General features: G+C 39.5%; 1 protein-coding gene across 5 annotated transcripts in view; it reads right to left on the bottom strand.

The window, feature by feature from the left end:
- RERE (arginine-glutamic acid dipeptide repeats) overlaps positions 1-18,363 on the bottom strand; it is a 205,257-nt gene that overhangs the window by 136,561 nt on the left and 50,333 nt on the right. For 4 of the 5 annotated variants that reach the window (XM_071767166.1, XM_071767168.1, XM_071767170.1 and 1 more), the window contains exon 2: positions 739-1,208. In XM_071767166.1, the coding sequence (XP_071623267.1) occupies positions 739-1,063 (325 nt within the window). In that variant the 5' untranslated portion in view covers positions 1,064-1,208. Of the gene's footprint in view, positions 1-738; positions 1,209-18,363 lie in introns of those variants that run through there. The other variant, XM_071767169.1, reaches the window with a different exon arrangement.

Genomic DNA, 18,363 nt, shown 5'->3' with positions numbered 1-18,363 from the left:
CTTGAAACCTTACATGAGACCCTAAAAACCTTTTATAAGTTTGGCAGTAATTTAGTGGCACATCCAAGACATCCAGAGTTCCTGGCAAGCTTCTGCTTCTGTCCCTGAAATGTCTCAGATTCTTGCTGATACTGGCACTGATACGGACCAGTAGCTAAGCTGCCAGGCTTAGGCATTAGCTATTAATTACAGGTATGAAATCAATGGCATAAGAGGTCTGAGACTTTCAGTCATCTGAATTATATTTCACATACAGAAGAAAGGAGAAGAGCTCTATAAAAAAAAAAATCATGTATTCACATAAAATGCTGCCAGAAAGGTTGGAAAATTTCTTTATGCCACCTAGACAAATCTCTGGCTGGGATCCGGTCTCATTTTGAAGCGGGAACTAAGTGCTCAGTGCTTTATCCAATTTAGTTTTGAAGTTCCCAGGGACAGAGATTCCATAGGATACACAGAAAATTCATGCAGTAGAAAGAAAAAAAGGTGGGTTGTTTTGTGTTTTTTTCTCTTTTCCAAAGAGGAGCTAAGTTCATTTCAGCAAACCAGATATTACCAGATAGAGTCAATGACTTTTGCATGCATCTCTCTATTTGTCTGCAGTTGAAATGTGGTGATCTGCCCCTAGGACAATGATCGTTTAAATTAGCAGAGAGAACACTGTGCTCTCTGCTGCAGCCACCTAACTGGTAGCTCTGCTGCACAACTGCTTTCAAAGGAAACAGAAGGATTTCTTACCTCCAGGCCTGTACACAACATCATCCTCAGTGATGAAGGACGTTATCTCCCCGTTGTCTGTTCTCTCATATCGGGACTTTTTCTTGGGTGGTTTCTTTTTGCTTTTCTTAGTGGACTCCTCCGTGGTGGCACTGTTGTTGTCATTGTCCTCATCTTCACTGTGGTCACTCTCTGCATAATTCTTGGCACCTCCTTCCAAGGTACAGCTCCGGCGAGGCCGGGAGTTCTCACTCTCCCTCACCTTCTCTCTCTTGTCTCGCTCCTTATCCCGGTCTCTATCCCTGTCCTTCTCTTTGTCTTTGTCTTTTTCTTTGTCTGCTGTCATGATTCGCCAGGTGCCTTCTTCTGTCCTCTCACGGCTGGGCCTCCGTGAAAGGTAGACAGTGAGCCTGGGCTTCAGTCTTCTGAATTTCTCACTCAAATCCAGGAAAAATTCAACCACTCAACAACCCCAGTGTTTTAAAAAGGTTCTTGAAGGAGAGGAGGAAGGGAGAAAGAAGGGAAAAAAAAGCCATGTTAATATGCAAAATTCTTTCCATTTCTCAAAACACAAATTACAACCAAAGAAAACCCCACATCCTAAAGCACTGCAGTGTGGAAAATGCAAGGCAGCAAAATGCAAGGCAGGCTCTTGAAGCATTTGTAGAAGTGGTCGCTTATGAAGTGACTCTAAAAATGTTTGCAACTATCTCCCATCCTCCAAAAGATCTCAATTCCTTAAAAAAATTTTTGTTCACTACAGAAGAAGAACAACTTCTGAAATAGGAAGTGCTCACTGAGAACATACATCACTTACACCTGAAGCTGAATAGGAAGCATGAAGGTGAAACAAAAACATCTGGGAAGGAAGGGAGAAGTTCAAGACAGGAAGACACTACAACTTTTTTTCTTGAAGCACATTAAAAAGTTTAGCAAAGGCTGTGCTGTTTTACATCTCAACACCACCAGTAACTGATGCCCTACAAAGATGGTGAAGAGTAAAGAAAGCCATCTGCCACCACCAGGGCAATCTGTCAGGAAGTCTTCTCCTACCCTGCTTTTCCAGAAATAGAACTAAACTGTAATCCACAGATTACAGGAACCAATTAACTGAAACCAAACCACAGTGGCTACACATGCACTGATAAATTCTGTTTCTCCATATAACAACAACAAAAAAAAGACCTTTCATGCACACTTTACCAATAACAGAGCACAGGGAGATGAATTTTATTACTCATCACCTTCACACATTCAGTTTCCTGCTGGGGAACAGGAAGGGAAGAGAGAATCCTGTGGTTTTATGTCCCCAATCATTTCATCAATACAATTAACAGGAACTGTATCTTTTTCTTCCTTTAATGCAAGTTTATATTCTAAAAACTGAACTTCAGTGTTGCAAGAGTATTTGCAAGCTTGGACCTATAGATCAGGACCCTCAAATCACAACCAAGTGCAGAGAGCAGTTGCTGCTGTCATGGTCTAACCCTGATGGCAGCCAAGCATCATTCAGCTGCTCACTAAGACTCTTCCAGCACCCAACAACTGGGCTCTGATTGATGCCCCATTAGTTCACCAGTTCAGGATAAAGCTGAATTTCCCCACACCCAAATTCCTAAGTTTTCAGGATGCTATTATACGGTGCAACTTGAAATTAGTCCACTGTGTAAAATGCTATAGAGTGGAAGTCAGGGACCCAAAAAGATTGAATGTTCATACATGAAGCATCTGAAAACAGATTAGAGAAGGAAAAAGCTGTTTTGATTTTTAAGAAGTCAGATGAGAAGTCAGTGATCGTGTGTGTTTGAAATTTCTTCACTCTTACATGAATCTCAGGCACTGATATTCTTGTCAATGTTGACTACTATTCCCAGCAATGGAAATAGCCAGAGAGAGACAAATTGCTTTTGCTGATACAATTCAGGCTGTGGCTTGAATCTCTCAGGCATTTCCCGAATGAACCAATCATCCAGGTAGGAAATGATTCTATTTTCTTTCCCCCTTATAGCAGCTGCCATCATTCTGATAACACACCAGGGGAATCCAATGGAACTCCACTAGAGACCACTGCAATGAACCTGTCAGTCAGCAGAGAAGTTGCAGATAACAGGGACAGCACTGGTCTACAGGGACTCAGCCAGAAAGGTCTGAAATTTCTAGAGGCCAGGAAATTCCCCAGTAGCAAGCTGCAAGGTTTTTCCTGTTATTCTTGATACAAAATTGACTTTAGAGAGTAAATAATCTATACATTTTGAATGAAAACAAATTTTTTCCATGGACAATCTAGAAATTACAGGTAATGGTGTTTTAACTTATGTACAAAAGATGATAATGTGCTCTTTAGAGACTACAAACTAAAGTGTACAGGATAAACCTAAAAATGTTACTCAATGCCCTCCACAGATGGATAAAATCCAGGCACTTTTGACTATTCTCACCTCCCATCCTCAGTTCTCAAACGCAGTTTTTGTGTTAGGTAAAAAAAAAAAAAAAAAAAAAAAAAATCACAGGAAACTGAAGACTGAACAAAAAAGTTGTTCATTTCAGAGCTTTTTCCATTGCTTTTCATCTTAGTTGTTGTGTATCAGTACCCCCTCCTGCTTGTAAAAACCTGAATGTTGTTTCCAAATTGATTTTGGTGAACTTCAGAAAGAAATAAGCCAGGGAGCAAGCCCTTCAGTCTTGTTTTCAGACATCACAAGCAGTATTCAACTGTCTTAAACATATTTCCAAGAATAATTTACTAAAAAAATAACCCATTTCAAAAATATTGCAGGATTAAACCAACATGATGAAACAATGATTACTTTTGCCTCTCTAAAAATAGTCACACAACCTTAAAGTAGCTGCACCACAGCTATGGGGAAAAAAACAAGACAAACCAGTGGAAAAATATTCCTATTTGACCTCAACTGTGTAGCACTAATACAGCACTAGTACCAGAAAAGCAAAGAAAAAATGTTTTATCAGCAACCACCTAATTAAGGTTAAAAAATTGCTACCACGTGGAAGTATTTTATAAATAAACTTTATTATTTAAGCAATGATCCAAGCTGCTTTTAAAAATTTCCAAGATATATTTCACCTCTACGGGGAAAAACAACACTTCCCCATGCTACTTCCCCACGTTTTATTTAGTAAGTCCAAAACCAAAAAGCAAATAGCCATTTATAAATTAAAGCCCAGCGTTTGGAAAGATCTCTTCAACCATCAAAGCAGAAGGTACCTCATAACTGAAATATCACATCATCTTAACTTCACTATTTGCATTCCCCCTCACATTTTTACTTCACCCACCAACCACACTGGGATATCAGAATACTAACTCCATATTCAAAAGCTATACTGCTGCCTAATTACTCTTGACCAGAATGTAAATACTGTGAAAACATAGCTGCTAACTCAACATTCTTCATCAGTTACAGATGTTGTAGTGAGTTAAGCACTTCTATCACTCCATACAAAATTATGCACAAATATGGAATACATAAAACCAACAGCATCAGAAACATGACAAAAATATTGCAAGCCTTCTTTTTTGTTCTCTCAAGTAAACTGGGATAATACATCATCCTCATTGGCAAACACAGCAATCACACAGATGTTTAAATCTGGTTTAGGGCAGTAGAAGCAAATACATTGAAAATCTTAAGTGGTTTCTGGCAAGCTCTGTAGCTTGAGTTTCCAGTAATTTTACTCCCTGGCAGCCCCTCATTTTCACTGTACCAAAAAAAACCACCAAAGCAGCTGCTTCTGTCATCATACTACAGAAAAGAAATTCCAGTTACAGCACCACAGGTTGAAGAGTATTAACTGCCTTTGATACTGGTTTACTGCTCCTTCCATAGGGAATTTTTCAAAGATTAATATCAGGAAAGAAGTCATTTAAGCTAAAAGGGGAACATGCACTTTACAGTGGCTGAGCCCAGTACACAAAGGAGTGGAAGAAATAGCTTCCAGCCATTATTTGCTCAACGCAAGTTGAAAAACCTGAGGAAAAATGTCAGCTTCACTACAGTCCCACTCTAAGATTTTGTTTATTGGTTATTTTTTAACTAGAGCCTCAGGGTATGTCCATTTAGCCAAGTTCATTATGACCAGCATGGGCTAACTCTTCTCTCCATCCAATATGCCCCCAAACAGGAAAGGTTCTCCTTATCTGCCACTGTTTAGAAGTCAAACATAAGCCAGAAACGTGTTTGCAGAGCTACTTGCTGCTTTTCTGTCCTCAGAAAACAGATACCCACAGTCTCAAATCATATTCCAATGCCCTTATTCCTGTATAAATGGTCATGCTTTCTGAGAGGAAGAAACAGAGGAAACCAGAAATCTGGAGACAGGAACTTTCCCTTAGGAGTCTGGGCCAGCCAGGATGGAGGCAAATTGGCATTAAGTGTCGCAAGTAAAGAGATGTCTGATCACCACCTCAGAACATCGCTCTTAGAGAATTCTGCCACTTCATGTGCTTGGGATGTCCTGCTAAGCACCTGCAAACACTATTTTTGAACAGAAAAGATGTTGAATCTTGTGCAAGGTTCTCATACCAGTATAAATGCCAAAAGCCAAGTCTCAAGGGTGACTCCTCTGCTCACAAGAAGTTCCAGAGGGACACTTCATGCAAATGAATTTGGGAAGAAAAGCCCTGAAGTGACAAACCCAACACTCCTGGAATGGTGTTTTCTATCTTTCTCCTATTTGGCAGGAGACTTGAGAGCAGCAACACTCCAAAAAGGAGCACACACAAGTCCCAGCCACCTTTCAGGACACAGGATACACCCCCCCCTTATTACTGCTTCTTCTCTCATCAAACCCAACAGCAGCCTGGGTTTCAATTTGACTCCCACTGAGCCCTTCTTCAGTTCTATTCCCAAAGACAGAGAAAACAAGAGGTCATCATGGATAGGATTAGATCTGCCTAGGGATTTTCAAATACAAACATCTAACCAAAAGTTACTGCCAGAACAGCTTACAAGAAATCAAGCAGGCCTGATGTAACCTTTAAAATTAATTTTAAACTATTAAGTGTGGAAGTTCATAATCATTATTTTCAAGTGATCATCACCCCACATTCACCTGGTTGAGGTTTTTTTCCCCAACAATTTAAATCTAGTCCAAATTAAAGTTGTCATTTATTCAGACAGAAAAAGCTTCACATCCTCCCACCCAAGTCAGACAAGCAGCATAAGACTTCTTGCACAAGAAATAAAGACTCAGATCTGGGCTGAGCTCTTAAAGATGACCAAACTGCAGCTCCCCATTTCACACAGCTCTGCAGTTATTTGATCTATATACCTGCAAATGATTAGCAGAGCAACAGGCACATGTCCCACCTCTCTGCACATTAAACACTTAAACCTCTTAACTTGTATTAAAAAGTCAGCTGTTAAAGCTAATGTGAAAGAAATTCCACCAGAACTGCTGAGACTGAATCAGGAAGGCATCAAGGTACACAGAGTAACTCAATTTATGGAGAAGAGCTTTTTTCTCTTATTTAAGGCAGACAGATAAATCTGTTCACAAGGTCTGGTCATGTGTTAGCAGTCTCAACACACACGACAGGACCGTTCTTCTGTGAGCTGCTGGTCTCATACTGCAAGATAAAAAGGCACTGTTTTCAGTGAATGCCAGATTAAAGAAAGTATGTGCTGAAACTGCTAGAGTCAGAGTTCCTTCCATTAAGTTTTTCTAATTTTGATGTCAAAGAAGAATTTTAACTTAGTTTTAATGCAAGAGATAAAATTCTTTTTTTTAAAAAAAAGAAATGAGACAACCCATGAAGATTCCCCCATTTACTCATAAGGTTTAAATAACCACTTTAAGGAAACCTTAAAAGATAATTTGTGAAAAACAACTGATAAGACAACATCTGTTATCAACTTTCTCTCACATTCTTTCCCTATCTTCCATTTGCTCTTGAAAATGTGAGCTGTAGATATTCAGAGTAACAAAGTTAATTCAGGATAACCCTCACAATCTTCTCCATCCCCTCAATCCACCCCATCCATCCAGCCTGCCAAACTTGAGCATCAGAGCTACCAACCTCATGCCAGCACCCATCCCCAGATTGCAAACTTAAGTCAAACGAGAAGCCAGTGTAGGATGGAAAACAAGACAAGAAAGGAAAAAAGAAAAAAAAGAACAAAAGATAAAGCAAGATAGAGCATTTATACCATGACATTGGGACAGTGTTACACACAGTTCAGAGACTTTACTGAAGATACTTGCCACAATTTTTGGGACCTGTTGAGTTGACCCACAGTATTTTAAAATCAGCTGCCACAAACAGAGCCTAAATTCAGATCTCTCTGAAGGAGAGAACGAAAGGCAAGGAAAATGAGCCCACCTCCCAAAGGCAGCAGAGCCCAATCCTAGCTAGCAGCATGGACTGCAAGCCTGGCAATACTAGAACTTCACAGATAGTACCAGGCCTTCTGTTCCTTTAGACTTTGTCTTTCAACAGAACCCAAGACTTACATCACATCCCACCAGACTATTCCACAACACTGGATAGGCTCCAAAAGAGCCCAGATCCATGCAGCCTTTCCCACTGCTGCACTACCTGGTGTGCTCTGCTCTAATCCTGGGTTTAATTTTGCTATTCCTGCATGAGAGCAAAAGCTTGGCAGGGGCAGAACTGAGAAAAGATTACTTCAAATAAAAATGTTTCTGATGTGCTGCACAGGGACTTTGGGTTGGGTTTCTTGGAATGTTGGGGGGGGGGGGGGCCCAGTCCAACATCTGTCAGACCTAACAACCCCCTCCAGCAGTACCTGTTGCATTTGAACAGCTGTAAAGCTTTGAGATCTCTGAGTAAAGCAAGATAAATATGATGAGCTTTTTATTACTTAAGGATTCCTTCACCAAGTTCCCTACATGCTCCAGAGGATAAGTGGCTTCCAAAGTTCTCATATCTATACACACACGTAAATTTCTCTACAACAGGAATGCACTGGGCAGCAAAACCTCATTTTCTTCCTCTGCTCTCGGGCACCATAGGAGTTTCCTCTGAGGTCTGTGCCAACCTGGAGCCTCAGCAGCTTTACAGCTGAGTGGGTGTTGAAGGAGTCCAGTGCCTGTTCCTGGATGCTCATGGGCCTGGCCTGTGACCCTCCTGCCAGCAGGTCTGCTGAAAGACTTTTAAAAAGCTCTTAGAGTTTCTCTGCATTGAGTGATGTGTCTCTTATCAGTTGTCTGCCTTATCTCCTGCACTGGCATTTGGAGTTTATAACACAAATATAGTGCTGGAACACTTTGGCCAGGACTGGCCATTAGGAGTTACACATTTACAGTCTCTACCTCTTGTTAGCCCCCTAAGTGCATGTAATTAAGAGAGTGTTTTGTTCACTTGGAGCTGCTCTCTCATCATCCCCAAATGGTTTGGTGTACAGAGAAAGCAGCAAAGAGGCACTGACTTCAGCAGCATCTCTCACAGCTGAGAAATCATCATCACCCAAATAAAACCAGACAATCCAAGGTGTTTCCCATGACAGACAATGACCTTTTCCCCCTCTTGATATTTACCCAACCTGACCTAAGAAAAACAAGAGCTCTCCTATTTCTGAGCCATACTTTGCACCAGCTCTGCTCACAGCTGTCAGGTTTTAAATCCCAGCCTGTATGATGCTGCCTATCAGCCCTCTCCCACTGCACATTCCACCTCCACACTGATACACTCTGACTTGGGATATTATGGCAACATTCTGAAATCCAGGTCGAGGGGCTGTTTGACAGGCAAGCTATGCAGGATGACAGCTTAGATCAGATCATAATTCCCTCTCTTCAACACAATGTTGATGCTGTAAAACTTAAAGGAACAGGAGGAAAAGAATGAAGGAGATTCCTCAGAAAAGCAAAGCAGGATTTCACATGGCAAAAAAAATAAAAAATAATTAATTACTGCTGCATTTATCAACAAAAAATGACAGGCTATGTCTCCAGTTTTCAGTGGAGGAAAACTTCTCATTTTACTCAAGAATGCTTAAAGTATCTTCCCTCAGAAAGCAGCCAGGTTTCCCCAGAAAATGTGAGGATTTTTGAAAACTGGAATGATTAGGGTCTGAAAGAGAAGTTGCATTGCACTTCATTTGTGGTATTCTAATTGGCACAGGACAGGATCTATCTGCAAGAGGTCATGAATTCAGGAACTAGTAAGGACAACATTGTACAAGATTATCAGCTTTGACTGCAGAGGAGACTGAAGGACCAGGGATAATACTTGGGGTGAATGCATCAGCTCCTGCCTCCTCTGGATATAGTTGGGCAATTTATGTCCCAGACTCACAACAGTGATCCCAGAAAAGCTTTGAGAATACTTCCTTCTAAACACGTTTACACACAGGCTTTCATCCCAGTACAGGAATTACATCCCAATAATGTAATTCCAAGAGCAGCAACATAAAATCAATACAGTGTAAGAAAGTTTCTGTACTTCCAGTAAGGTTTCCCAATCCTAACAGATAAATCAGCCTGATTCTGTTCTGTTTGGTGAGGGATGGAAAAAGCAGCAGGGACACTGGAGCTGTCTGCAGACTCCTTTTGATACCAAGAGGAGCTCTTCAGTTTGCTCACCAGCTGAAGCCTTCAGCCCTCATTTACCAGGCTGGGATACACAAAACATTGAAGACAGTCCCTGCAAACCCTGTGCCCTTTTCACCTCTCACACATACCAAGAAGTTTAAGGGCTGAGTGGTTAGGTGGCCACTTCAAAACCATTTTAACCCAGACACAGAGTTAGGACTGGAGTACCAAATCTCAGATCCCAGCCCCCTGGTATAGATCCATTCTGAAAGAGGATGCTTAGAACTCCTCTAACCACTTCCAAAGGTGATTTTATGGCCAAAATACATGTGGTCAAAATATATGGGAACAAATAACAATCCACAGACAATAGATAATGAAGCCACCTCTTTACAACTTTTTCTCTGAAGTCATTGACACTAATGTGAGTTGTTACTACAAATACGGGTAGTCATCCCCTAACACCATTAAAAAATAGGACTTTCTAAGGTGTCCATATAATGCAATATTGTTCCCTCACTTTAAAATGCTGCTAGCGGAAAAAAGGCTCAATGGACCTCTAAGGAGCTGCTATTGTAACAACTATTATCCAGGGAATTCAGTGTCATTTGGAGCTAAGAAACCATCTGCATTACAATGTTGCTTAAACACGGTTAAAATAGAAAAAAAAAAAAGTTAACAAGAATTTTATTATATACAGCAGATCATTTTGAACATATTACCAGCCACAATTACTCTGCTTTCCTTACAGCAATGGTATCAAGCCAGAACTGGATTTGCAGGATAACTCTTCAGCCAACAAAACACGAGACAAAAAGTGAGATGAGGGTGGAGAACCTAAAACCATGGCAGTGGTTACCATTTCACCATCAACAGACCAACCATAAGACCATTCACACACCAATAAAAAAAAAAAAAATTACACTTTCTGCTGATAAACCGTCAAGTATTTTTTTAAAAACTGGTTCAGAAAAAGATGACAGACTTTCAGATACAAAAAGGGTAAACCTTGAAAGCATGCATATGGATTTCTTGACAGGCAAGCCTGTGGAAAAGAAATCTGTAGTGTGTTTACTAAAGTAGGTAAAATATAAACATTCCCAAATGCTGCAAATTCAGACCAGAGAACACCAACAAAGAAATCAAAGCACAAAGAGAAATTCCTGGTACACAACAGTAACCAAGCTACAGGCGATGCTAAATCCATCCATGAGACAAACATTTATTTGCAATAGTTGTAGGACCTATCAAAGTTACATCACATACCCAGATCCTCCTGTGAAGTCACCAATTTTAAGACAGAAATGAGTTTTGCATTAATCTGAAAACATTCATCTGTGTGTTTATTAGAATGAGACCACTGCTGCTTTGCAAATGCATCTCCACCTACAACTCTACCCACTTACAACCGATTTCAATTTCCATTCCAAATCTTATTTTGGTGCCTCCATCTCTGCAATATGTCTACAAATACCTCCCAAACTGTCATTCCCTCTATGTACACAGCTATGCTTTGCTCCACTGGCTGCTTCAATTTTATATCCTTGAACCCTCAGCTGCCCTCTTGCAATCCTCCTGTCTTCTGAAAAGCCTCCAAATTATATTCATTTAAACCACCCATACAAAAACGAGACCAGGCTATTTTTGGAAAACCCTTTTGAGCAGCAAAGGCAAACCTCTGGTCTTTAGCCACATGAACTGTTTTATTTAGCTCCATCCAACTCCCTGTGTATTTGAACGACTCAAAATGGAAGGGTAAGTGCAGGGTGGGCTCCTGTGATGAGCTGACTGACCAGACATTTCCACTGAAATATGGCTATAATTAAAGCATTTTCTCTCTAAAGAAAGCAGCATCCTACGAGTCAAAGAGACCATCTACAAGACTAACTAAAGCTATACCACTTAAGTGCTCCATAAAATTTCACAGCAGTGGAAACAAAGAAATTCTGTTCTTTCAGTCCTGCGACAAAGGGAAGGGGGTGGGGGGAGATGTACAATGTTATCAGAATGAGCAATAGACAGTAACAGGACACACATTTTGTTGTCCAGGGTTTTAAAATACTTTTTACATGAGTAATACGACAAAAGATATTTCTGTCTGGCAAAACAGTCTTTAAATTCAGACATTCAGCTCATTTTCTCTGAGGAGCAGCTTATTTTGGTTAATGACAGAGCAGACGTCAGAATTTTCTTTCCTCCAAAGCCTCTCTTCCCAGTACAGAAGCACTGTTGTAATCATGAGATTAAGTGTGCTTATTCATGTGTGAAATGCAGGTTTGATCTGTCTCATATTGTAGACTGCCAACGGTCAGCATATTCTTCATAATTTCACAAAGTTAACAATGAAAATGGATTAAATTATGTCTCACTTCCTTTATTGCATTTACAGACAACAGCAACAAATACTTAGTATTTAAAGCAGTTAAACCTTACTAAAAGAAGAATGACCTTTGATCTTTTCTCTCCAGCCACATAAGCAGGTTCTGAGCAGCAGGAATAGCATTCAAAAAGCAAATATACACAAGTGTGTGTGCAAGAAAGAGCAAGGGTAAGCACAGCATGCTGGGGGAGATGGGTGTACTGTCCCTACTGTCCATACTGTCAGTATGTTTCTCTGTAGCAAGCTCATTATCATTCTTTATTCTTGCCAAGGATTTCAAAACACACATTAAAAGGTATTCACAAAGAGGGTCTGTATTTCAAGAAATTATATGATCCTGTGTATGACCTTGAGTGATGATAAAAAAAAAATGAAAGCTGCCAACACTGGTGCTAAGTTTCTAGAGTATTTTCATTTTAAAAAAAAATAGTTAGGTGTCTTCTAGACATCATGAATACATCCAACTTGCCCAAGGTCTCAGCGAGTCCCTGGGAGCCCTGCAATCACCTGTCTCCAGACTATACCCATAGGACTCATTATAGCTTAGCACATAAGATCAGGATGCACAAGAGATTAACAAAAAAACCCAAAATATTACCAATAGTCATTTTGGGATTATTCTTTGTAAATTAAGGAGGCAGTTAACATTTCCTTCAGCACTAACTTCTATGACCATATTCCTGGTACAACCCAACCAGTTCCAGTCACAACACAGTACAGAACCTGCATCTGCACAGGTTGGACATCACTCACCACTGACACCAGAATGAGCCTTTATTTTGTAATTCAAGACAGACCACAATCACCTCATTTTAGTTATATTCATAAAACATTAAAATTTACACAAGCAGGCTATTCTAAAATTTCAAAGCCTTGAGGTTAACTCACTCAATTCAGAATAGTCCAGAGACACAGATGTTAGCAGGAACACCGCATGCAACTACAGACTCAGGAGGTTTGAAGCATGAGTGTTGAAGAAAGGATCAGTTCACAGGTCTCACATATCAGGTGTTCCAACACCATATGTTAGTGTCCCAAAAAGCAGCCTCTCTTTGCTACAAGAACTACTGGACCATTAATCTGCTGGCCACTGCTAGTGAGCCCATTAAAAAATTACTTCAGAACTGGCTGTGTCTTCAGGAGAAGAGGAAGAAAATGCTCCAAGTGATTAGGCTGCTTCTAATCTAAGCCAAGAGGATGTACTTTAATGCTGCATGAAATAACTTCTGACTTTGGTCACACTTTAGAGACAAATATAATTTCTATTTCCAGTACTTTCAGTAGATACTCTTTACATTATGAGTAACCTCGTGGAATCTCATGTAACATGAGGCAATAGACTATTAAAGTCTTTAGCTCTGATTGTGTAAACTGCTGAGAACAACTTTACAAAATGAGACCATAAACCCTTAAGCATAGAAAAACCATTGCAAACCATGATTAATCCACACATGAAATCTGTGGGTCCCACTCACACTGCAGTCACCCCCACACTGCAGCATTTGCCACCAGGAGGACTCAGGAGGTGTCAGAGGGCCCAGAATCAAATTTTTCCCACAGTGCCTGTGCCTCCTTCAATCCAGGACTCATCCTTTGTGTCCTGAATGACACACTCACAAAAATAAGGAGACTTGAAGCATTTAAAGGAAACAATAAGTACATTAAATAATTAAAAATAAAGGAAAAATCTTCTTAGCTTTCATAATTACATCTTTATACCCCCTGACATGCAAATTAAGACCACACAACCCATGCATCATACCGAAAATACCTCCAAAAAGGAAGTCATCCTCCCTTAAAGGAAGCAGTATGAAATTCCTCACTTTAAAATAAAGGTAAATTTTTAAGGTTAGGCACCAAGAACAGCTCAAACAACAGTAAATGATTACTAAAACTATGTGCAGACTGTAGTGGACATTAGATTAAGCACAGCACCACAAACTGTTCATAGCAGTGTTCACAGATGTGTCAGGCAAGCCTTTTAAGACCTTCTTTATTCCCACAATTAGTAAGATAACCCAGTTTTGCTTTTTCTTTCAGAAAACACACAAAAAAACCTACAAAAAATAAACAGAAACAAAACACACACACAAAAAAAAACACCTACCACAAAAACTTGGGGTGATCCCTTAGCAACCCAGGACAGCAAACCAAATTACACTATTTATTGTAAATATGATGCAATGTAAAAGCACACCTCTGAAGATCCCCACCTATGAAATTTCCCTCATCTACTACACATGACCATTCAACAACTCCAAAGCAGGAGTTTGGAAGGATGCCAGGTCACCAAGGTTTTTTTTCTGAAACACTAACCTAATCAGGAGCTGACTTACGAGCTACTTTCAAAATACTACACAAGAAAATTTACCAAGCACCAGTTACCCAAGCAACTGGGACCTAATTAAATCTATCCAGCACTTGAGGGATTAGCCTGTTTTCTCCTGCAGTCTTGTAGCCTCTCCCATGAGATAACATATATAGCAACTCTGAGATTTATTACTTGCTGACTAGTTCTTAACATACACTGAATTATGACCTGGCCTGTGCATCAGAATTAACTTTGGCATAAGTGACCTTTCAAAACTTTTTTTATTCAGAATATGAAATAAATTTTTATGTGTAGTATTTTCTCTATATGCATACATACATTTTATCTATGTAGCTTTGATTTATATGCAAAATATTTCCAGTGGATATTTCAGCTGCATCAGCTGTCTTTAGGAAACCTGACAAAGATGCAGGAGCACAGGGAAGACAGCTGCCTGTGGTGTGTACTCAGAGCCTTCAGCAGGATAACTGAGGCATTCTGCTGAAGACTTGATTTTTCAACTAGGAAAAAAAGCCTATGAGAGAAAGCCAACATATGAGCTTAGCTTCAAGTCATGGCACTGTCACACCATGGAATTGTTCACAGCACTTGAACACAGCTCACAGACAGAGGCTCCTGACCTGTGCCAAGCTCCCACTTCTGCCATGCCACAGGGCTTTGCATTGCAATCCAGAGATGCTCAGGCCACCACCAGCTGACCAGTAACCCCAACCAAACAGCTGATACTGGTGGCCCCCCCAAGCTCTCCTGAGAGCCCAAAGGCAACTTCACCCATGCCTCGTGGCATCAGCTTCCGTTCTGACTGAACTCAGGATTGTATGAATGGCAGAGAGTGCTTCTCATTCACCTCCACCAACACTTCTCTCCTTGGGAAATGAGCTGAGAGGTGTGTGCTAAGGAAAGATTTACTGTCACCAAAATTCTTCAGTGCTCCTGAAATCCTAAGCCACTGTTCAACTCCCAGCGTGAATGCAACAGAACAAGATGGTTATGTTTCCCTTTGGCATCTCAGACACCACAGTATGCCCTCAGAAGAGAAGCACTGAGCCAAAAGCACGGATTCGATAAAACTTGATGCCAAAATAAAACTGTATACAGCAGCATTTGTTAAAGAAAGTCAAGCTTGGAAGCTCAGCACATACACCTAAAGCTTCATTCTAATTTATATTACTGACTCTCTGCTTTAAAAATCCACAATAATTTCTTTTACCAACTACACTGAGTTTGCAGATCCTTCTAAGAAAAACCCCAGAGCCAGACTCTGACTCCCAAGGCCTTGCAGACAAAAGTGACACAACACAGGACCACTGTATTACCACTATTACCTCTGGCACCTGGACCTGTAGTCAGGGCACTCTATTAACTCCCAGGAAACCACAACTGTCTCACAAGCAGCTAAACCAACTGTCCAGAAGGGAGGGGATTCACTAAAGGAAAAGACAGAAAAAAAAAAAGCCAAACAAGCCCAAGGAAAACCCAGTCCTAGCTGTGTTTTAGAAATCATACCTAAACTTTTTTCCATTAACAACAGTTTAGTCACAAATTGTAGCACTCAAGCATACAGATCTCATTTGTGCACAAAGTCAAATTAGGCTAAAACTTTTTTTCTTATATCTTAGACATTCACAATATTCCTGATGTATTAGAACATTTGATCAGGTGTTCCTTGAGTTCAAATTAGAGTGCCATGACTGTTCCTTTCCAAACACCACCTTTTCTTATGTCAGGGCTGCAAAAAAAATACCCTTCCAACAAATGCAGTTGCAACAGCCCTGCCCAGTTGCAACCACAACATACATCCATGAAAGAATTCTTTCAGTTTAGACCACCAGAACACACTTCCAATTTCCTTAGCAACCCTGGCATGCATTATTGGAAAGAGAAAGGTGAAACCCAAGATGAAATATTATCAAGAATTTAAAACCTTCCCAGACAACCTATATAAACAGATGGCATAATTTGTTGTTTGGGTTTTTTTGTTTATTTTTTGTTTTTTCTTTTCTTTTAATGCCACTTAGCATTTACAGCTGGAAGTAGCAAATATCTAACATGCTTTGAATATGCAAATTGTGAGATCAACACAAAAGAGGACAATGCAATTTCTTTTAAAGACAGGCAGTCATAATGTTGAAACAGACTGCAACCAATTTTCATACACTATTCATAATTACTTTACTACACTGTGAAAGGGTAATCAGTTTCCAAATGATCTAATAACCTTGGGCTGCTCTTAACTCTTTTCTTCCAGGCTTAACAACAAGTACAGGCTACATCTCCAACTTTAAGCCAATTACAATAGACTAATATTAAACAGGCAGGTTATATGTGCTCTTCCTCACATATTCTCACACAAACCAGAATATGAGATTACCTAACAGCATTGAATTAATAAGCAGGAACTACTGCTACACAAAAAAAACAAAACCAAAAAAATTTCATCCGTTTCCAAGTCTATTCCCAAAGAAACAGTTTTACTATCAAAGGGAAATCTGATTTTTGGCTCCTTTGTTAGATTTTTATAGGAAATGGGGCAAATACAGTATGTTTTGACTGCCTGAAAGAGTAAATTCTTCAGGGACCTGTTACTATGTCAAACTTATAGTAAGAAGTCCCCAACCTTAAGTGCTTGAGTTGTCTTGACTCTTCTATTATGGCTCAGCCATTTTCATACTGCCTTGTAATTTAATTACCTGCTGAGGCCATTTTCAGTCATCAGTCAATGACTAAATACAAGAAACTTCACAACATGAAAAAAACCAAATAACTAAATTCCCAGGCCCAACTCATACTAGAGTTAAAAAATCTACTACTTTCTGCTGGATTTCTACATTTTCCAAGCAATATGTGGGGCAGGGAAGGTGGCACTGGCAAGAGGAGCAAGGCTGTGACTCTCAGTTAGAGGCAGTCACATATTGCTCCTTTTTAGGTCAAACACTTTGATTTTGAAAAAAAAAAAAAGACCATAAAGCGACAATTTTTAAGTTTTAAACTTTTTACTGCCCTAACTTAAAGGCTGAATACGCAAGAGGTTACAGAATATATATATATAGAATATATACACACAGACTGAAATATCCAATGCAACAGGTAAACTCTGCAAAGGTCCCAACAATGGTGATCAAAACAAAGGAACTGATCTTCTAAAACCAGATTAACACACAAAACCAGACAATAACATTCCAACTACTAAATGATTTAATTTTAAACATTTAAATAGAATAGCAGCTCAGACTCCACATGCTGCTGAAACCCTTACTGCCTATTAGCAAAAATCCAGGTTTCTTCAACAAGACGACATGTTGATCTCCACAAAATAAGCAAATTCACAGAGAACACTGCCAAAACCAAAGCATTTTTTAATTGTTAGTTTCAAGAAAATTGAAATCAGCACTTAAGACAAAATTTATCACATGTAGAAAATTGGTGTTACAGAAGCAGCAAGGTATCTATGCCAAGGCTGTCTGGTTTCAATAAAAGGTTTGCCTATCACTCAGCTTTTAATACTCAGTTAATTTAAAAAATAAAAGAAAATTGGAAAATCTGCAAGTATCTAAGCTTTTCGAAACCAATACTAATGCATTCCAGATTTGTTACTTCCACTGTGCTATCTTATATGAAAATGGAAGTTATAATCTAATTAGTTTCAAAATTTGCTGTTACTTCCCAAGAGAAAGTGTACAGTGATGCTGTTAATGCTAAATTTACAGCCACCATTTCTTCTGTGCTTCTGCTAACACTGGAAGTCTGAATTCCAAACCCACTGTTATATAAAAAACATGTGGTTATATGAAAATTTATGCATCACAATCAAATAGTAATTAATTCAAGTAGTAAAACATTTATCCATTCACCAAGACCTTTCTTGGCAGAACAAAAACAGCTTCCTGCAGAAGGCCAGCTTGTTTTAATCATTTCCATTTTTCACTCTTTGTTATCACTTTGCATTCAAAGGTCAGAACTGAAACCACCACTTCAGGCAAACTCTGGAATGAATATTATTTCTTGAAAAGAATTTCACCACTGTTAAGAAAGTTGAAAAGGAATTTCCCTCCAATCCTTCTAAAGATGCTTCAGGATTTTTTGTAAACAGAGAGCTGGCTTATAGGAATTTTTCAGGGGTTCTATTCTTACTTAATTCAGCGTGCTAGGTCATTGCTTTTGCTTTCTTCAGTAACAGAGCAATTTGTTCTGTAAGAAATACACACCAACATGAGAAACAGTTAACCAAAGAGCAAGGCTAAGCAAGGTCGAGTTCATGCGAGAGTTTGAACCATGCCAGCTATGATTAAGCTTTCCCTGACACAGCCCTTCTTCCCTAAAATGCCCCTTCTGAAATCATTTTATTTCATACATAGTAGGGAATATTTGCACATTAATCTCCATACTATTGGTTAGTAAACTGCTCTAAGAAAAGGCC

The sequence above is a fragment of the Heliangelus exortis genome, chromosome 23 (genome assembly GCF_036169615.1).
Source record: "Heliangelus exortis chromosome 23, bHelExo1.hap1, whole genome shotgun sequence".
NCBI lineage: Eukaryota > Metazoa > Chordata > Aves > Apodiformes > Trochilidae > Heliangelus > Heliangelus exortis.
This window is presented reverse-complemented; position numbering and strand designations above follow the sequence as displayed.